General features: G+C 41.2%; 1 protein-coding gene across 2 annotated transcripts in view; it reads left to right on the forward strand.

Moving 5' to 3' along the window:
* The window catches only part of megf8 (multiple EGF-like-domains 8), a 64,804-nt gene that overhangs the window by 30,776 nt on the left and 12,527 nt on the right, over positions 1–21,501 (forward strand). For both annotated transcript variants that reach the window (XM_056475918.1, XM_056475917.1), the window contains exons 20-38: positions 1,572–1,685; positions 1,790–1,873; positions 1,961–2,212; positions 3,138–3,322; positions 3,747–3,960; positions 5,913–6,165; positions 6,277–6,409; positions 13,112–13,365; positions 13,463–13,573; positions 13,664–13,782; positions 15,619–15,856; positions 15,938–16,109; positions 17,357–17,520; positions 17,602–17,737; positions 18,520–18,751; positions 19,626–19,752; positions 20,017–20,227; positions 20,723–20,937; positions 21,026–21,221. In XM_056475918.1, the coding sequence (XP_056331893.1) occupies positions 1,572–1,685; positions 1,790–1,873; positions 1,961–2,212; positions 3,138–3,322; positions 3,747–3,960; positions 5,913–6,165; positions 6,277–6,409; positions 13,112–13,365; positions 13,463–13,573; positions 13,664–13,782; positions 15,619–15,856; positions 15,938–16,109; positions 17,357–17,520; positions 17,602–17,737; positions 18,520–18,751; positions 19,626–19,752; positions 20,017–20,227; positions 20,723–20,937; positions 21,026–21,221 (3,410 nt within the window). The remainder of the gene's footprint in view (positions 1–1,571; positions 1,686–1,789; positions 1,874–1,960; positions 2,213–3,137; positions 3,323–3,746; positions 3,961–5,912; positions 6,166–6,276; positions 6,410–13,111; positions 13,366–13,462; positions 13,574–13,663; positions 13,783–15,618; positions 15,857–15,937; positions 16,110–17,356; positions 17,521–17,601; positions 17,738–18,519; positions 18,752–19,625; positions 19,753–20,016; positions 20,228–20,722; positions 20,938–21,025; positions 21,222–21,501) is intronic.

Below are 21,501 nucleotides of genomic sequence, written 5' to 3' on the forward strand. Positions count from 1 at the left end.
AGTGTTTGCACAATATATTTAAATTGTGTGTTGTAATAGAATTATACACATCATATCAAATAAAAATGCAACACTAGCATCTTTGGTTAAACCATGATTCGTAAAACAAAATACACTAAAGCTGTGTTCACACCAGATGTGGCACCAGATGTGGATAAATCGCGCTAGTTGCACATAAATAGACGCGTGAACATTTCGAGTTTATGAACTCGCTTCGTTTGCGCATCAATTTAGTTTCATTCGCGGTTCAAATTTACTTCACAATAGATGCGGATTCGCGTCATGGGCTGGGCTTCTGTCTGCCTGGTGACTCTAGCATCCTTGCTAAATGGCTAACATGGATTTAATTAAGATAGTAGCTGTGCTTTAGGAAGGCTGAAAAACAGCATAGATTCATTCGCCGCCGTGTCTGAGTTCACTTTTCAGAGATTTTTTTTAGAGGTGCTCCCAGCTTTGTGAGTTCATCAACTCCTCCAGAAACTATACCTGGACGATGCAGGCTTTCAGCGATGCTTTAGACTGAGCCGAGCCCAGTTTGATGAACTGTTGTCCTGTGTCAGCAAAAGGATTTCTTCTTGGGACACCAACAACAGGCACTACGTCATAATCACTTCCCTACAAAAGCAAGCTCATGATTGGTTAACGCGCCACAAATGACAGCTGAAGTTTAGATTTTCCAACTCAAGTGATTTTCAGGAAACGAGTGATAAGCTCAACTTACGCAACTTCATTCGCTCGAATCGCTCCATTCCCACAGGATGTCGACTTAACATGTAAATCACTCACGCTTGACGCTTCATTCGCGTCTGGTATGAACACAGCATAATAACTAATGTACCTGAATTTTAAGGTAAAGATTTGTAATTTTGTAATACAATGTAAAAAGTAATAATATTGATTATGATTAAACAAAAAATATATTGCTGTTTATTATTATTATTATTATTATTATTATTATATTTTGTAAATTATAAATTTATACCTTAGAAAAATAAGATTCAATATATTTATGATATATTTATCAATATATTTATTTATTTTTATGAATTGTTGTACTGTAGTAATAATTTTTGTAGCTATAATATTTTAACACAAAGCTATTGGTTTGTTGAATTGTAATTGTTAAATTTATAATAATAGTAACAACAACAATAATAATAGTAATAATAATAATAATAATTATTATTATTATTATTATAAATATATCAATTACTGTTACTTATTATTTTATTTAATAATTATTTTGATTCTACTAATATATTATATACTAACTGCCATATTTTAGTAGTAATTGTTTATAATTCAGTGGTTAGCTAAATCGATTTTTAAGCTATCTTTCTTTTAAAACTTGTGATTGTGTGTACTAATAATAAAAACTTACCTATAAATATTTTTTTTGTTATTATGCTGTAATCTATACATTTTGAATTCAATAATTATGTTAGTAGTACTAATAATTTATCAAATTTCTGTGCTGTAGTCCAAATGTAAGTTTTTTTCCACTAGTTTTCTACTTTATTGCAAAGCTTGTTGTTTCCTTACAGTGTTCCTCTCTTATCTTTTCTCTCCAGTGTTCATTCTGTCCCTCAGTGTAAGCAATGCACTGCTCTCACAACATGTTCAGAGTGTTTACAGACGTTTCAGTGCGGCTGGTGCGGAGACTACAGCAACCCCACTATTGGCAGGTAGGAGAGAAACAACAGTAAACACACTAATCAACCATCACTGCTTTAAAATCGTCTACAAACCCCTTCGTTGTCCTTCTTCATTTGTTATTTTTTTCCCTCAGGTGTTTGAGAGGTGACTGGGGTGGGATGAATGACCACTCTGCTGTAAACTGCAGTACAGCTGTAGCTGAAGTGAAAGCCACCAGGTGAGATGTAAACATTTTAGTAGTGGTCAGTGAATGTGCCGTTTCATAACTTGAATTTGGACTGACATCTCTTTCCTCTTCCATCAGCCCTGAGCCTCAAACATTATCGCCTCCTCGGCTGATGGAGCTGGAGATGGATTTGGAGCTGGAGCTGCTGGAAGGAATGGAAGGAGATGGAGATGCTGTTTGGTCCTACCCGTCCTGTCCGGATGTAGAGGAGTGTCGCTTGGGTTTGCACACCTGCCATCCCTCTGCGACCTGTGTCAACACCCCAACCTCCTATGAGTGTCACTGTGAGAGGGGCTTCACAGGAGACGGAGTGCACCACTGCAACCAGACGTGAGACTTGGGATTCTTTCAAAGTTTCATTAATCCTAAGTGGCTCATTTTAAGCACAAAGTTTAAAGTTTAAGCACAGTAACGTGGCAGAAAACTCAATACCCGTGCATTGTTTGTGCTTCTTTCTCTCAGCACTCATTTATGTGATCTTGTAGATGAAGTTTTTAAGCTAAATATAAGTCGTATAACATCAATGTATTAGTTAGTCTTTAAAAATATACGATATCAGTGCATTGTACAAAAGGCCTTTTCTACAAACGTATCCAAATGTTTTCGGCTGCTTGTGCCACTCGCTTAATGTCAAGTGACTGACTCTCTGCGCAGCCTTCAACTGCAGCTCGTGCTGTATTGAACAGACACACATCACTTTCTAACTGTAGTGACCCTTTTTCGACTGAATTAAATTTATTTTTGATTTCCTAGTCACACTATTTGGAGGGCCGGAACAAAGGCCCACGGGCCTCCAATTGAATAGCCATGGCTTATTTGTTTAATACTGATTTTTCAACTTGTCCTCAGTAATGTTTTTTTAGTAAAACTCTTAGTCAGGTAAATGGTTTCATTTCTAGTACTATAATTTGGATTTGGATTGGTAAAATTTATTAGAATGCTGCATGGCATAATATTTTTGCAATGTTGCATAGTTCAAAACAACAAAAACCAGAAATACTTTTATTTTACTTTTAATTTTTAATATTGAGCTTTGCCTGAGGTTTTAATTCTGGCAAATGAAGAAATGAAGACATGCATAAATAGTTATGGCAGTGTTTTTGAGTTTAGATTTTTTTTTGGCAGGAGGGGTTATCGAATTAAAGTTAGAAATTCCAGTAACTTGAAGTAACACTACTTCCTTGTAATCTGTCTTAATCTCTTTCTTGCTCTCTCGCTCTCTCTCTCTCTTTCTTATGCTCCTTCTCTGTCTCAGATGTTATAATGAGTGCCGTCAGGGCCGGTGCAGTGGAAGTCCTCGGTTTGAGTGCGAGTGCTCTTTGGGTTGGACTTCAGACCCGGCCACTCTGGTGCTGAGCGGAGTGGAGTGTGATGTGGATTGTGGCTGTAACTTCCACAGCACATGTATTACAGCTCCAGGGATCTGTGACCAATGCCAAGGTAAAGATCCAAGTTGGAGGCCCTTATCTCCTTGTATTCATTTTTTATTGTTCACTTAGGGGTAAAAGAAAGTCGCACCTGCTGCAGTGCCATCTCGGGTATGTTTGGCTAATATTAAAAAAATCTTTGTTAAATAAAAATAACAAAAAAATTCTGAACCAGTGTTGTCATATTTCAATAGAAATATATAAGCTAGCTTTGGTGTTTTTGGAGACTTGTTTAAGAATTAGTTTTATGTTTGTGCTAGAAATGTTTACATCTGTGATCGGTGTTAGAACTGGCCAATATTGCTTCTAGAAATCAGTGATTGGTCCCAAAAGTCCTGATTATAGTATTAAACATGAAAAAGCATTTATTACTTTTACTTAGCCTTGACTTTAAACTTCCAATTCATCAGCTACTGTATATTTTCTTCCCTATTCAGACTGGACAACAGGGCCTCACTGTGAGCACTGCAAGCCTGGTAGTTTTGGCTCTGCTTTGGCGCGGGGTGATGGTTGTGTTCCCTGTCAGTGTAATGGCCACGGTGACCCTCTACAAGGATTCTGCCATAACCAGACTGGCCAGTGCTACTGTACTCACCACACCCAAGGCCCACACTGTGAGTCCTGCTTGCCTGGATACTATGGAGACCCCAGGTGAGTCTGACACTTTGGGTGAGGCCTGTTTGTGTGTTGAGGAGGCTGTCTTCAAGTTTGAGGGAAACATTTTTAGCAAGGCATATGCCGATTATTGTTATTATAATCTTTAAAGAGATTAATCACAATTCATTGTCATTGACCACATTTGTTGGACTCTATGACCCTGTTTACACTAATACGCTTTAGTTTTAGTTTTAAAACACGGTTGCTACGGTTAAGCCTTCCGTCCACACTACTCCAAAACATTTTGAAAACGCTGAAGAGGCAGGTTTCATTTTAAAACGCCACTTCTCTGTGTCAGTGTGGATGGGGGAAAACTGAGACATCTGAAAGAGTAGGTGTGGCTGCAGACATTCGCCTGCAATTCGATCAGATTGGGACCTATTCCTCAATATTAAGTGCACAAATTTCAGTCTTGCATCCTTTCCTTAAGTTCAAAGTTTCGCAAGTTTGATATGGAAAACAAACTCCAGAGGACACGTCGGGTAAATCTTGAACAGTGTAGGCTACTTTATAACCTCCTTCACATCACCCTGGCTACGTTGTTACATCTTAACAATAACATGAAAACATAACTTAAAGAACTGCCTATTTTCATTTTGATAGTAGCAACTTAACAGAAACCAAAAATTTTGAGGCATCGTGTAGCTACATATTAATATGACCGTCATCTTTACTGTAAGCATATTTATAACACAACGGAGCCTATAACATAAATGCCTCCTTTCTTTTTCACTGAAAAATATGAAACACCCTGCTCTTTTGCTGAATATCAGTTGTAAAAATCAATAATGGCCATTATAAAACTATAACGAACAATAAGTTAATACAATATAGGAAATTAAGGTAAGCAATCAGTCAAATATGCAGAATCCATGCACGTGGTTACATAAATGAATATATTAACTTATCTTTGCGCTCAGCCAAAACGTGTTTCCTGAGAACAAGTAATAGATTCAAAAGACCAAAGAGTCCTTAGATAGAGACAAGATGAATAAATTATCACATATAACAACTATAGTGAGATGAAATTCAGTGGAATGAACTGTCAGTGATGAACTGTCTGATGTGCGCTGCTCTCATCTGGGTAGATGTGCTCAAAGCACCCACTGACTGGCTGGAGCTTAGACCTCCGCATACGCTGCAGCGCATGCCAGAGTGCATGTATGGTCATGTGATTTCAGCAGTATAGTGTGGATGGAGATCTTTTCAGAAACGCTAGGTAAAACGCCAGTGTGGACATGGATCGATTTTGTTCTAAAACGCCATTTTAAAACTAAAACAAATTAGTGTAAACGGGCCTATGTATGTGCTACAATAAAAAGTGTTATTTACGAAGTTGAAGACAAAATTATTAGCCCTCCTGTGAAATGTAAATAATTTATTACTTATTTTCAAAGTGACGTTTTTCACAATAAATTTCACAGTAATTCCTTTCATTTTTTTCTCCGGGAGAAAGTCATATTTATTTTAGTTTGGCTGGAATATATATATTTTTAAATGAAACAACTTTTAAGGTCAATATTATAAGTCTTTTTGAGAAATATTGTTTTGATTTGCTACAGAACACAGCACTACCACTACTTGCCCAATACCAAGTCAAGCCTTTAGCATCCCTAGCATCTTGCTAAATAACTAGTACAATATTATGTACTGTCATCAAGTCAAAGAGAAAAGGAAATCTATTTTTATAAATGAGTTATTACAACTATTATTTAAAAATGTGTTGGAAAAAAATCTCTCCGTATAACATCACCTGGGAAATATGTGGAACAGTTCACCCGAAAGTTAAAGTATTTATCTTTAACTGTATGTATTGTGTTTTCCATGTAAACAGCATAACGTTTGTTAAAAAGGTATCATATGCCTGCTATTTAAGGTCTAATTGTAAAAAGCAGTACTCTGACTTCATACAGTACGTAACTCTTATTTCACATTTTTTCTCACAGGGACAACGGCACCTGCTTCAGTCAGTGTCAAGGCCGCTCTGTTCTGTTGTCCTCCTCTGTACCTCTCTCTCTCTCTTCCTCTCTGGGATGGCATGGTGCAGTGGGTGGCCATGGTGGAGTGGGTGGCCATGGTGGGCTCTCTCATTGCCTGTGGGTCCTCTCTGTGTCTCAGGATTTGGCACCATGCATGCCAGGGCAGTCATGCCCACCCGTGGCCCTGACCTGGCACCCAGATTCACACACACATTGCACAGTGAGTAGATCTACATCAGTAATCTGCCGGTGTTGTTGTCAAAACATAATTTGTGGTTTCGTAAAATAAACATAAAATCAATATTGTAATCATTTTTATTTTTCCTTACAGAACTCCTATGTTTATGTATTTGACGGCTTGCCACGATTCCTCAGCAATGGTGTTGTTCACTCCCATCACAACCTTATTGGAGCATTCTGCGGCACAACAAGAATGGAGCCAATTACTGTTGAGGCGACCTCAGGTGCTTAGCAAAACTACAAATATAATACATTTTTCTCTACAAATCACGCATATTAAAGCAATACTAGAAATTGCTGAATTACTAGAAGTACTGAATATTTGGGGTGATAAAATTAATTTTCTCTTGATCTCAAAACCCGTTTCTCTTGAAACCAAAAACTTTTGTCTGCAGTCAATACAGCACATGACTCCTCAGAAATCAAAATCATGCTGGTTTGATAGAATCTGAAAACATTTCTTCTTTTTATTATTATTATTATTAAAGAGCCCCTCTTATGCATTAAAAAAGGTCATATTTTGGTTTTAGGGGTCTCCAACAACAGGCTGATATGCATGCAAGGTCAAAAAACACTTTCATTGTCTTATAATATAAATTTATTTTAGCTAATTATCTCAACGACTCTCATATGATTTGTTCAGAGATTCATTTGTTCCCACACCCAGTCCGTAGCATAAAGCTGTTCTGCGCTGATTGGTCCGATGACTCAGTCTATTGCAATTGGCCGACTGCATTAAGCGCGAGACAGAGAGAAACGCCTACCACGGCTTATCATTGTTAAAGTAGTCAGAGTGCAGAGTATATGTGTGAGCCCAATGCAGGAGTGCATTAAAGCAATGCAATTTAACACCAGCATATTGCTCTATTCTTAAGTAAAAACAACGACCCATTCAGTATTAGTCCACACAGTGCCAAAAGCTGTTAACTATTTTCAAACCTGACCGCCGCATGTGTGTAGGAACATCTGATGATGCCCATAGCAACGACAAACGGCAGTCATTTAAGTCAGTAAACAAAACGGCAAGTGACGCGTTTTCAATGTGATTTTAGACACGATATGAGAATGTAAAGAGTTAACCAGATACAGTACAAGCCACATGAAGCTGTTACAAGTAACAAAACACAATTAAAAACATTCTTTCCACAGTGTTTGTGGGCGGTGTTATGAAGCGGACAGGAGACAGAGGTAAGGAAACGTTAGGGTGTTTATTAAATGACAACAAGGAGCACATGAAGGATAGCCAGGAGGATCAGGAATGATGTTGGGGTCTTTTCCTCCGTGGCTGGGTAACAGGAATACACGAGGATGGACAGCACACACCAGATACAGCTGACAGAGGATGACACAGACTTGGAAGGACTGGAAGACAGGACGATTCGGGAGGACCAGGAAGACTAGGAGGAATACAAAGAGAACAGGTAAGTAAATCGTTTGTTTTAGCTGAGGATGACTACGCTGAGTGGTCGCTCAGTTGTCCGCTTTCGTCGAGACGAGCCCGGACAATGAGCGACTGGAGTGCTGTGCTTTTATCTGGTGCTCGTGAATGTGATGCAGCTGTGTGCTCATTAGAAGTCAGGTGATGGTGATCTTCGTGAGTGGGGGTCGTGAGAGCCTGACCAATCCATGACAGTACCCCCCTCCCCAGGGCCCGCTCCTGAGGGCCGACACCTCCGACGCCGTGGTGGTCTCCCTCTGCCTCTAGGCGCTGGGAACTCAGGGTGGCTCTCATGAAACTCCACCATGAGACTAGGATCGAGAATATCAGCTCTGGGAACCCATGTCCTTTCTTCGGGGCCGTACCCTTCCCAGTCCACCAGGTACTCCAACTGGCCACCACGACGTCGGGAACGCAAGATCTCCTTCACTGCGTAGACGGCTCCTTCTTCTAGGAGCAGTGGAGGAGGGGGTTCCTCTTCGTGGTCAGGCTCTGTGGAGGGAAGAACAGGATCGTGATAGGGTTTCAGGAGTGATACGTGGAATGTAGGGTGAATACGGTAGTGCGAGGGTAATTGTAGTTTGTAGGTGACGGGGTTAACCTGTTCCACGATGGTGAAGGGACCAACAAATCGGGGACTTAACTTGCGAGAGGGCAGTCGCATGCGTATGTCCCGGGTGGATAGCCACACCTTTTGTCCGGGTGTGTATCTGGGTTCTTCAGACCTTCTCCTATCGGCGGTTACCTTGCTTCGACGGACTGCCCTCTGCAGATGTTGATGAGCCTCGTCCCAGACTCTCTCGCTCTCCCGGAACCAGTGATCCACTGCGGGGACATCAGATGGTTCGCCATCCCAGGGAAAGAGCGGTGGTTGGAAGCCCAGGACGCACTGGAATGGCGTGAGTCCGGTGGAGGGTTGCCGCAGTGAATTTTGGGCATATTCTGCCCAGCCCAAATACTGGCTCCAGGAGTTCTGGTGACCACTGCAGAAGGTCCTCAGGAACCGTCCCACCTCCTGAATCTTCCTCTCTGTCTGCCCGTTGGTTTGGGGATGATATCCAGAAGAGAGGCTGACGGCCACACCTAGGAGCTTGAAGAAGGCTTTCCATAGACGTGAGATGAACTGTGGACCTCTGTCCGACACAATATCTTCTGGAATACCAAATGACCTGAAGACTTGATTAAAGATATTGTCGGCAGTTTCAAAGGCTGTGGGAAGACCTTTCAGAGGGATTAGTTTGACAAACTTTGAGAATCTATCTACTATGACTAGAATACAGGTATTACCTTCTGACGAAGGGAGGTCAGTGATAAAGTCCACTCCTAGGTGTGACCAGGGACGGTTCGGAATCGGCAAGGGATGGAGCTTTCCAGCGGGTAGATGACGTGGGCTCTTGGATTGGGCACAGTCCTTACAGCCCTGAACATATTGCCTCACATCCCTTGCCATGTTTGGCCACCAGAATCGTTGGGATACTAGCGAGAGAGTATTGTTGATCCCTGGATGTCCAGTGCCTAGCGAGGTATGTAAGGAGTGGATCAGATCTACCCGGTGTTCAGGTGGTATGAACTGCCGATGAGGAGGGCATCCCGGCGGAGCAGGGGCTTCCGGAGTGGCAACGACTGGAGGAGCGTTCCAGGTGATCGGACAAATGGAGATGTGTTCGGGAAGAATCTTCGTTGGGAGTTCTTCATGATCGTGATGCTCGTGTAAACGAGAGAGAGCGTCTGCTCTTAGATTCTTGGGTCCTGGACGATAGGAAATGGAGAAATCAAAACGTGAGAAGAAAAGTGACCATCTGGCTTGACGTGGACATAGTCTCTTGGCCTCTTTGATGTATTGGAGGTTTTTGTGATCTGTGATCACCTGGAACGGATGTTTGGCTCCCTCCAACCAGTGACGCCACTCCTCCAAGGCTAGCTTGATTGCTAGAAGCTCCCTGTCTCCTATGCTGTAATTCTGCTCCGCCGGGCTCAACTTCCGAGAGAAATAGGCACAGGGATGCAGTCGGGGCGGTGTATCATGATGTTGAGATAATACTGCCCCGACGCCGGTGGTGGATGCGTCCACTTCCACCACGAAAGGAAGATTTGGGTCAGGATGAGTCAGGAGTGGGGCCCTTGTGAACTCCTTCTTAAGAAGGCGGAAGGCTGCGGCTGCTTCTTTGGTCCACTCCAGTCCTTTGGGTTTACCCTTGAGGAGATTAGTGAGAGGTGATGTAATCCTGCTGTAGTCCTTGATAAACCGTCTATAAAAGTTAGCAAACCCAAGAAACCTCTGGAGCTCCTTAATGGAAGTGGGTTCTGACCAGGATAGAACAGCCTCAATTTTCTTCCCATCCATACGTATCCCGGTTTGGTCAATGATGTATCCCAAGAAATGAATCGACTTCTGGTGGAATGAGCATTTCTCCGCTTTGAGGTAGAGGTGATGTTCTCTCAATGTGTGTAGGACCTCCGCAACGTGTTGGCGATGTTCGGCCTCACTCCGGGAGTAAATGAGGATGTCATCTATGTACACTATTACACAGTGGTGAAGAAACTCCCGGAGGACTTCATGAATGAAGTTTTGGAATACGGAGGGGGCGTTGACCAGACCGTAAGGCATGACCTCATATTCATAGTGGCCAGTAGGGGTCACGAATGCTGTCTTCCATTGGTCCCCCTCACGTATTCTTATCAGATTATACGCGCTGCGGAGGTCCAATTTAGTGAAGACTTTAGCTTCTCGGAGCTGTTCCAAAGCGGCTGGTACCAGAGGAAGGGGATATCGGTATTTTACTGTACCGTTATTTAGGACCCTGTAGTCGATGCATGGACGCAGCCCTCCGTCCTTCTTGGCCACAAAGAAGAAGCTTGAGGCGGCTGGTGATTTTGAGTGACGTATGTACCCCTGACTCAGAGCCTCCCTTATGTAATCTTCCATTGCCTGATTCTCTGGAAGCGAGAGCGGGTAGATCCTACCTCTTGGCAACTGGGCATCTGGAACTAGGTCGATCGCGCAGTCCCATGGCCGATGCGGCGGTAGCTGGGAAGCTCTCTTGGGGCAGAAGACATCATGAAAGGAGCTGTACTCCTTAGGAATGTGGATAGACTGCTTCTCAGGAGGGCTCTCGACCGATGTTGCAAACAAAGAAATGGGGTTCCGACCTTGAAGAGGGAGATTTGGAAAACAGGCAGGTGTACATCCAGATCCCCATTTCTTTATCTCTCCTGTGCCCCAAGAGATGATGGGATCGTGCTTCACCAGCCACGGGCGCCCTAGAATGATGTCCATATTTGCACCCTCCAGAACCAGAAATTGAATCCTCTCTTGATGTAACAACCCCACTTGAAGAAGGATGTCTTCGCATTGTCGATGGATACGGGTCGAAGATCGAGTGCACTGGGTTATCGGTTGTATCTGGTATATATGCGAGGACGCCTCAGTACGGAGGTGGAGTTGACGACAGAGGGATTGGGAGATGAAGTTCCCTGCTGACCCGGAGTCGATGAGGGCTGTGACAAGGAGAGAAATAGAGGCAGTAGTTATTTGTACGGTGGTAGTAAGTGGTTTACATTGTTCAATATTCGTACTGAATACACTCACTGAAGTCCGAATGGGACGAAGGGGACACTCCATACGGGTGTGTCCACTGACACCGCAGTATAGACACAGACCCCGGGTCAGCCTCCTCTGTCGTTCCGCTGATGTCAGTCTTCCAGACTCTATTATCATGGGTTCTGGTTCTGGAGAGGCTGTTGACTCAGGCGATTGGAGGAGTGCAGACGAGGGGGGTGATGGTGTCCTGTTGATAGGAACGGAGACGATCGGAACATCGGAGAGAATGTTGGATGAATCTCTCCAGACCCATTGTATCATCTAATGTGGCCAGTTGGATTCGGAGAGGGGGTTCCAAGCCGAGCCGGTACGTGGTCAACAACGATCTCTCATTCCATCCACTTGCAGCTGCTAGAGTGCGAAACCGGAGAGCATATTCCTGTGTAGATAGAGTACCTTGCTTTAGATGATACAGCTGCTCTCCAGCGGCTACTTCCCCATCAGAACGTCCAAACACCTCTTTGAAATACTCCGTGAAGGTAGTGATGGAATTCATGACCGGCCCGGCTTGGTTCCAGATCGTCTCAGCCCATTTAAGTGCAGGTCCAGAGAGTAGAGATACGATGTAGGCGATCTTCGACTTATCTGTGGGATATAGAGAAGGTTGCATTTCGAATATGAGGGAACATTGTAACAGAAAACCATTGCACTCCCCCGCTCCGCCTGAGTAGGGCGCTGGTCGGGCCATGGGACTGGAAGGAAGGGCCGAAGAAGAAACTGTGGAGGCGGAAGTGCTCGGTGCTGGTGGTGCGTTGGAAAGTGGAGCTGGTGGCTGTAGAATCCGCTTCAACTGGTCCACCAGCTCTTGAAGGTGATCGGGGGTGCTCATGTTGTCGTCGTTATAGGTCCGGGCTTCTGTTATGAAGCGGACAGGAGACAGAGGTAAGGAAACGTTAGGGTGTTTATTAAATGACAACAAGGAGCACATGAAGGATAGCCAGGAGGATCAGGAATGATGTTGGGGTCTTTTCCTCCGTGGCTGGGTAACAGGAATACACGAGGATGGACAGCACACACCAGATACAGCTGACAGAGGATGACACAGACTTGGAAGGACTGGAAGACAGGACGATTCGGGAGGACCAGGAAGACTAGGAGGAATACAAAGAGAACAGGTAAGTAAATCGTTTGTTTTAGCTGAGGATGACTACGCTGAGTGGTCGCTCAGTTGTCCGCTTTCGTCGAGACGAGCCCGGACAATGAGCGACTGGAGTGCTGTGCTTTTATCTGGTGCTCGTGAATGTGATGCAGCTGTGTGCTCATTAGAAGTCAGGTGATGGTGATCTTCGTGAGTGGGGGTCGTGAGAGCCTGACCAATCCATGACAGGCGGGGCCGGGAGTTTACATTTTCCTGGATCTGCATGTGCAACAAATGGGTGGGGTTTGAGTTTTGTATCGACCTCACGCCGACACAGCTAGAGACTTGTTAACCCAACGATTCGTTTGAACTACTCTGAGTCGACTCTTTTACAGATGAATCAATAGTTTTAAACACGGTGCACTTTCAGATGTAATCCTTAGCTGGATATTTCACTTCACTTAGAGCTGTGTTACACACTGCATGGAAGGTCATTTACAAAAACTCATAATAGGGGCTCTTTAATGTTGAAAACCGTAATCTAGCTTGATATTTTTTGGTGGAAACATATTTTTATAACATATTTTTCAGAATTCTTGAAAGAATAATAAACAGAAATTATTTTAAACAAATCTTTTGTAAGAATGTGAAAGCCTTTACTCTCATTTTGATGTCCTTAACTAAAATAATCTAATTATTTTAGTTATCATTATTACAGAAAAAATAAAACAATTTATATTGACCCCAAAATCTGTTTAAAATATAGTTTTGTGTTGCAATTAGGATTGACTTTATTTCCTCTTTTCTAGGGGTGGTCTCTGTGTATTTTGAGGCAAACGTCACCTCAGGACGTGCTCAGGGTTTTAATGCCTCATTCTGGGTGAAACGATGTGGAAATGCTAGCACTGGTGAGGGAACAGTCATCTCATCTGAGTGCCAAGCAGGAGCTCAGTGTATAAATGGCCTCTGTGAGTGTCCCCATGGTTTTGGGGGTCCTCAGTGTGACCGTCTAGTCTGCCCTGGAAATTGTGGGGCAGAGGAAGGACGAGGTACCTGCAACATGGTGAGTAACATTTCTCAAGAATATAAAAAGCAAACTGAAATGCATTCTAGACATGTCCCACTGTTCTTAACTTTGATGTTTGCGTATACTGTTACAGAACCTTGGCCTGTGCATTTGCACTGAAGGCTGGGCTGGATCAGACTGTTCTTCCATTTCAGACACAGACAGCCTGGTTTGGGAAACGCTGCTTGACACTCAACTCTCTGTGGTGAGATTTAACCCCTTTAATTCAAGATAAGAAACAGATCAAAACTCGAGACTCGTTTGTAAGAACTGTCTGTTTATTTTTGTTCAACAGAATAAGGCACACAGGTTCCTCCGGAGGATGGGTCACTCCCTGATGTCCAGCCCACAGGGCACACTTTGGATGTATGGAGGCCTCTCGCTCTCAGAGGGCGTTTTGGGAAACGTTTACAGGTACAGTCTTGTGGACTTTGCCTTAGAGTGAAACTGTTCAGTTAACTATTTTTGAATCCATTCAGTGATCTTTGGGCCTGGCAGGCACACTATTAGCTCAGCTTAGCATAAATCAGATTGAATCAGATTAGACCATTAGCATCTCGCTCAAAACTGACCAAAGACGTTCAATATATTTCCTGTTGGTTTACTTTGCTGTAGTTACATTGTGTACTTAAACCAAGAGAAAATGAAAAGTTGCTTTTGTCTAGGCCGATATTGCTAGGAGCTAAACTCTCATTCTGGTGTAATAATCAAAAAACAGTGCTGCCGTACCATGGCTGCAGCAGGAACAATGATATTACGCAGCTCAAAGAGCACATGCTTCATGTGCGAGAAGATGGTCATGATAGAAATGATCAAGCCAGGGATAAATCTCAGGCACTGTTAAATCATGGTCTAATCAAATTCAATGATCTATGTTTCGCTGTCTGATCTTTATTTTGATGGAAACTTTGCTTCTTTTGAACAGCTGGTACAGAAGTATGACATTCCCAAATCACACTTTTATAGGTACTTGCAACTTCGTAACTTTGTAGCTTCAAATTCCAGCAATTTTCCATTGTGTCCAACCATTTCTTTAATACACTCAATTTTTTTATGTAAATTATTCAAAAAACAGACTATAAGCAAGATTTTCGATTTACTCAACATACATGATTTAGCATCCTTAGACATACTTATAAATAAACGGGAGACAGCTTTAGATGAACCAATCTCAGATGAAATTTGGCACAAAATAATACAAGGAATTTCTTTCATTATGCATAAGCCTCAGACATGCTGCAATACAATTCAAAATTGTTCATCGTTTGCACTAGTCTCTCTAAGATCAATTCTGACATAGATCCCATATGTGATTGAATTAGGCAGGCTCCTGCTTCTCTGCTGCACATTCTGGACATGTCCAAAGCTTTACATATACAGGATTGAATTAGTATTTTTGAGACCTTCTCTGAGGCATTTGGGGTGGTTGTAGAGCCATCGCCATTTCGCGTTGTTCGGGGTGGCCCCTGAGAACGCTCCTATCAACTTAAGACAAATTAAAATGTTAGCATTTGGTTCTCTTCTGGCTAGATGACTGATATTGTTTAAATGGAAAGACCCTATTCCACCAACACATATTCACTGGATAAGACACATCATTAAAAACCCTAACGAATTATGTCAAGTCTGACTTTTTCATTTCAGAACAGACTTCAGCAGAGTTGCAAACCTTAAATCTCATACACGAGGACTAAAACAGATTTTATAATGTCATGTAGCACAAGTATTTAATGTTAACAAGAGAGAGCGAGAGAGTGCAATAACCGCCATGTAACCAATATAAACTAATATAAAACTATTGAATACATCACGTGCATTAATCACACCATGGACATTACATTAAAATGCCTACTGGTTTAAGAAGGCCTAGATTAAAAGAAGATGGCCAAATGAGAACTTTTCTGTCATAAACTATAGTCAAATAACTTGTCAAAAAAACCCAAAACCCTGTGAACAGATTAAATACAGGAATGTTGAAAAGAGCGCTCTTTTATTATCAGCTCTCAGTCAGCGCCTGCCCTTTTTTTCCTGGTCATTGCACCTTTGTTGTGTGCTGTGTAAATGCAGACAATCTGATACGAGTTGCTTTTAAAAAAAATTATGTTAGCTGGTCATAAAAAATCAGATACAGTCACAAAATCGGAATTGACCATCAAGATCTGCAGTGTATCTGGATCCAGAGATTGGCTGAATGGTAAAACTCAACTGCTTAAACACATTTTTATAATACATTTTAACATATTGATCCAGGTATTCTGTGGCTGATCGTCGCTGGACTGAAGTGTTGACCAGTTCAGTGGAGGAAAGTTCAATGCCTCTGCCCCGATACCACCATGCATCTGCTCTGGTTTATTATCAATTCCCGATTTCTGGCTCTCATGCAGCCACTCACAATTTGATGTTTGTGGTTGGTGGGGTCACAAAGAAGGGTGTTGCGAATGACACATGGTGTTTGAACCTCGACAGTCAGGAGTGGAAGCAGTATAAGGTACTGCATATATAATATTCCCAGAGTGCTTCTGTGCTGCTCTTAACTGTTTTCAAAGTGTGAATTTCCTTGTGTGTTTAGAGCTCAGTGCTGCCCCCTGTGGCCGGACACACTCTGACTGTGCGAAAAGGCTTGTCTGTGCTGCTGATTGGAGGTTATTCTCCAGAGAATGGCTTTAACCATCATTTGCTGGAGTTCAGCCCACAGTCTGGAAATTGGACTATTGCCCCACACACTGGCACACCCCCTACAGGTAGAGACAGAACACGATACTTTTCTGAACCTGGGACTGGCACTATTTATTTTCATACAAGTAATTTAATTTTAATTAATTAACCTGTTTTGCTTTGTAAGCATTCTACTTTAGGTATCCATGAGATTTACAGTAAAATGGATTTATATAGGAGTATACACTCAGGGATGCTCTGATCAACGGCCAGAGACCAATTTTTTTTGTCAGTTTTATCAATTTTTTCTGTAAAGCTCCTTCTGACCATTACATTTCGTTACTAAATGGGTAAAAGAAACATGTTTAAGGATTATATGCAACATCTTTTATTTATTCTCTTGGGTAAGGTGAGATCTTATCATACATAGTGGGAAAATGTGCTTTATGCATTATAACGCTTAAAGCATTAGAATCGGTACTCGGTATCAGGCGATCACCATGACAAGGAATCGTTATTTGGTATCAGCTGCAAAAATTCTGATCGGAGCATTCCTAGGTATACACACTACATTTCAAAGATTAAAAAAAAAGATTTAATGTATCAAGGAGTTGGGGATATATTAAATTGATCAAAATTGACAATCAGGAAACTTATAATGTGACAACACCTTATAAACTTTCTCTTTTTACTAAAAAATGTATGATTAAAAAATTGTATGACATAACACGATTAGTGTTTTGACGGTTTTAAATCCAATACAATCATTTGATCAAAGTAGTGTAGCTGATATAAGATTTCTTATTCGGTACAAATGTTTCAGATTTCTCTAGTGAGTGAATTTAAACTAACACTAAAATTCTGTTAATCTGATTATAATAACATATAAAAACTAACAATTTCCACACCTAAAGGCTTAGCTCACCTCAAAATAAAATGTATTCATCATTTGCTTCCCCTCAGGTTGATCCAATTCTGTATGATTTTTTTATTTGTAAGAATGCCAGTAACCAAACGAATCTTGCAACCCATTTACTCCTGTAGAAAATATTTTTACAGCTATGGCAGTAATTGGGTGGTGAGATCTGTTTGGTTACTTATATTCTTCTAAATATCTTTAAATCTTGTATAACTTTCATTGTTCTGCTGAAAGGGACAACCTGAGGGTGAGTTAATTATGACCAAATTTAAATTATGGGGTGAACTATCCCTTTAATTCTGCTCTTTGTTCATCTTTATCAAGCAAAATGTGCATCCATAAAGTGATTATTAAATTTACATAAAACTGCTTTACACTCCTGGCTTAATCCATCTTTTTACTTTATCGTTTCAGGTCTTTATGGCCACTCAGCTGTGTATCATGAACAGACTGATGCTGTGTACGTTTTTGGCGGTTACCGTTTCCATGTTGAAGCTGTAGAACCTTCTGGAGAGCTTTACAGTCTTTATTACCCCAATCTTACTTGGTCCTTACTGGTGCCTTCACAGGGAAACAAGGTAACAGAAGTCAAGTCAAATGGTGGTCAGAGTAATTTATGTTTGACAGGTAGATGACACTAATCTTTTCTCTCTCTATAGCCTCTCTCCCGTTTCTTTCATGCGGCAGCTTTAGTGAAGGACACAATGGTAATTGTAGGAGGCAGGACAGGAGAAGAGGATTACAGCAATACAGTCTCTCTCTATCAGATCAACTGTAACACATGGATACAGCCAGGTAACAGCACAAAGTATAATTTGAAAAAATGTGCAAACAGTCTATTGTAAAACCTTTACTTTATACTTATTTTGATTTCATATATGAGTGAAACGTCAACAGGTGCTTGACACTAGAGCATTATAATATTCATTGATGTCCCTCTCTTGCTCACTCTCTCTCCAAAAGTCATAAGCAATAAAACGTTTTTAACCTGCAAAGAATAGTTGAAAATCTTTGAATCCACTGGCACTAGAGCTCTTCTACATGAGTGTCTCAAGCATAAAAAAATGTAAAAAAGAATAAATGCTATTTAAATAAATAAAATATATAATACAACTATTCATATAAATTATTACAAAACTATTAAATAACTCAATTATAATATACATCATTTAAATATACATAATTTGATTAAATACAAATTGGATTAAAACAAACAATTAAATACATATTAGATTCTACATATTACAAATAACTTAATAAAAGTTAAATCATTTTCTAATATTTTGTAAAATATTTTTACAACATAAATACTGTATACAAAATACTGAGTCTTTATACAAAACTTTATATCCCATATAAGTATGGGAGTCCCTCGCTTGAGAATGATAATAGTTAAGTTGGAAAACTTTGCCTTTGCTATTGCTTAAAAACTTATACTTAACTTTAAAACTTAAAGTTATACTTCAGGCTTGCCCTGTATCTGCATATAGAATATTAGTTATTCACTTTTAACACAGCTAACATTAAATAGTAAAGGTTTTTCTCCTTTTAAGGATCTTTTTTTTTCACTTCTCTAGTGTCCTCAGTGGGAGAACCTGTAAACCGCTCTGTTTCTTTGGCCATGACTGGTTGGGGCGATCGTCTGTTCCTGTCTGGAGGTTTCAATGGAGTGACACTTGGGAGGTTTTTGACTCTTTCTTTACCCAGTGACCCCTGCATTCTGCTGCCCACCCCTGAGGCCTGTAACAGCAGCACCGGCAGCTGTGTTTGGTGCAGAGGCACCTGTGCTTCATCAGACACCGCAGAAAGGTATTAGAGGAACTACATTTACATTTAGTCTTTTAGCAGATGCTTTTGTCCAAAGCAATTTACAAATGAGGAAAGCATCAAGTGACTTATCATAAAGAGGCTGTAGTCATAAAAAGTTCAACTTTTACAAAGGTTCTGACATTGTTTAGAAAAATGAAAGCTCGTGTTAGGAGGAAAAAGGAAAAGGGTGAGACTTTTTAAAGATGTAGTCAAGTGCTCACAGAAGAGATGAGTTTTTAGTTGCAGTGTGAATGTTACCAGTTAATTAGCAGTCTGTATGGGATTGGGAAGATTGTTCCACCAGGAAGGAGCAGTCAATGAAAGGGTTCAGGAAAATGATTTAGAGGCTCTCTGTGATGGTACCACAAGGTGGTACTCACCAACCAAATGCTTCTAGAGTGGGTGTAGAAGCAAATAGAGGTACAATGGTGCAGAGCCTTGGCTTTTCTGTAAGCCTGCATTCATTTAGGATGTAGGTGATGATTAAGCAGTAGGTGATGATCTTTCATAAATACCGAGATGCCTTCCAGGCAGTGTGAGATCCGTACGTACAGCTACAGTTGCATCATCTGGTTGAGATAAAAGAATAGAGTGGTGCGTCATCGGCATAATAGTGCAAAGAAAAACTCTTGGATTGGATTGTGAGTCTCAGCATTGGGGTGTAAAATGAGAAGAGAAAGGGTCCAGGAACTGATCCCAGAGGAACCCCCATTCCCAGCTGGTGTGCTTAGGACTCGTCTCCCCTCTTGAATATGCACATAGATAATGAAGGGAACTAGTAACATCTTACTTGAAACATTTGTTAGAAGGAGGCCCCTCTAGACTCAACAAATTTCCTCCTAATTTTTTGTTTATTATTATTATTATTATACAGACTGGGCTGTACTCTTGGTCTATCTACCTGTTCTCCTACACCTCGTTCACCTGATCAGTGCCGCAGACTCAAGACTTGCAGCGAATGTTTGGCCCGTCATCCTAAAACATTTTCCAGCCCTGTGCAGGTAAGCTCAACACTCCAAACAAATTCAAGCCAGAGCTATCTAGTAAATTCACTGCATCTCTGCAAGTGGTATAAATTCAATACATTTGTACACCATTTAAATCTGTATTTGTTGTCATTTAACTTTTGATTAAATTGACAAAAAATGGATCTAAATACCAGGTGTACATGGGACATCACTGTCCCCAAACATCTGAATAGCAGTGCACATAGCCACACTTTCAAACATCAACATTTTTCTCTTTTCTGACATTTTCTCTTTCAGTCTGCTCTGCAATGTAAGTGGTGCACAAACTGTCCTGAGGGAGCATGTATCAGCAGTTCAGTAAGCTGTACATCAGAGCACGACTGCAGGATAAACCAGAGAGAGATCTTCCTGTCCAGCAACTGCACAGAGACCAGCTGTGAGGCTTCTGACTGCCCCAAATGCACAGCTTCTGGGAAATGCATGTGGACACGCCAGTTCAAACGCACAGGTGAGAGTGAATAAAGCATTCAAAGGATCTGTGTATAAACATTCAGTAAGCAGTAAGTGGTTTTTCTGTTTGTTTTTATTGTTTGATTAACATCATGGACGGAGACCCATCAGGTTTATTAGACTGCTGTCTAGGTTTATAAGACCTGATGAATATATTGATGCACATGCAATTTCTTTAACAATTGTTTACAATCACTTAAGACAACTGAATGTGTCAATATGAATACCAAGATGGGCATTTTCATTTTCAATTTTTTTACTTTCTTTTTTACTTTTTTAGCGGAACTTTTTAAAAGAAATATTTCTAATGCATTATAAATCAGGGTATATATTGACAGATTTATAAAAAGAAATGTATATAAATTTACCCAGAATTTTTCAAATCTGAATCAAAATAAATTTGCTGTTCTGGGACAATTTAAATGTCCTTTTATAAAAAATTGCACCAAAACAGCTTGTAGACAACATTTTGACTCTCATATTTTACTATCAGGTGAGACCAGACGCATCCTGAGCGTGAACCCAACATACGACTGGACGTGTTTCAGCTACGCATTGCTTAATGTGTCTCCTATGCAAGTGGAGTCCTCTCCACCCATGCCTTGCCCAGAACCCTGTCATGAGATCAAAACCTGCAGTCAGTGTTTAAGCTCTCGTGGCTCTGATGGAGGCTGGCAGCGTTGTGTATGGAGCATGGCATTGCAGCAGGTAACGTTTGACTAAACTTTGTTCCAGCTTTCTGACTTTAAAAAAAGATTAGCCAATAACCCGAATACATGTTCTTTGTGTTCTCCAGTGCATGAGTCCCTCGTTTGTTCCATTGCGCTGTGAGGCGGGTCAGTGTGGCCGTTTGCTCTCGGATGAAGATTCCTGCTCTCCTCAGTGCTTCCAGCTCACTCAGTGCTCACAGTGTATTTCCAGGCCACAGTGTGGCTGGTGTGCTGGCCGTGGTGGTAATGGGTCCGGCCGCTGTCTGCAGGGAGGACTTAATGGTACGTGTTTTACATTACAGTATTGGAAGGTATATTTACACTCTTTGCAGGAATACATTGGGCAATGTATTTTTTTAAACCAGTAAAAGCGATTCTGTTTAAAGTAAAAATGATGCAGGCTGATGGCTTTACCAGCTTCATAACACACAGCAGGTCTGAGCAGGTAAATCAACTGAGTGGGAATTGATTAAAAAGCTAAATTCATTTATAAACTAAATTAGTTCATGTTTTCACTCTACGCACTCTATGCAGGAACTGTGATTTTTGGTTCTAGCAATGC

Source organism: Danio aesculapii, chromosome 16, assembly GCF_903798145.1.
Source record: "Danio aesculapii chromosome 16, fDanAes4.1, whole genome shotgun sequence".
Lineage (NCBI taxonomy): Eukaryota > Metazoa > Chordata > Actinopteri > Cypriniformes > Danionidae > Danio > Danio aesculapii.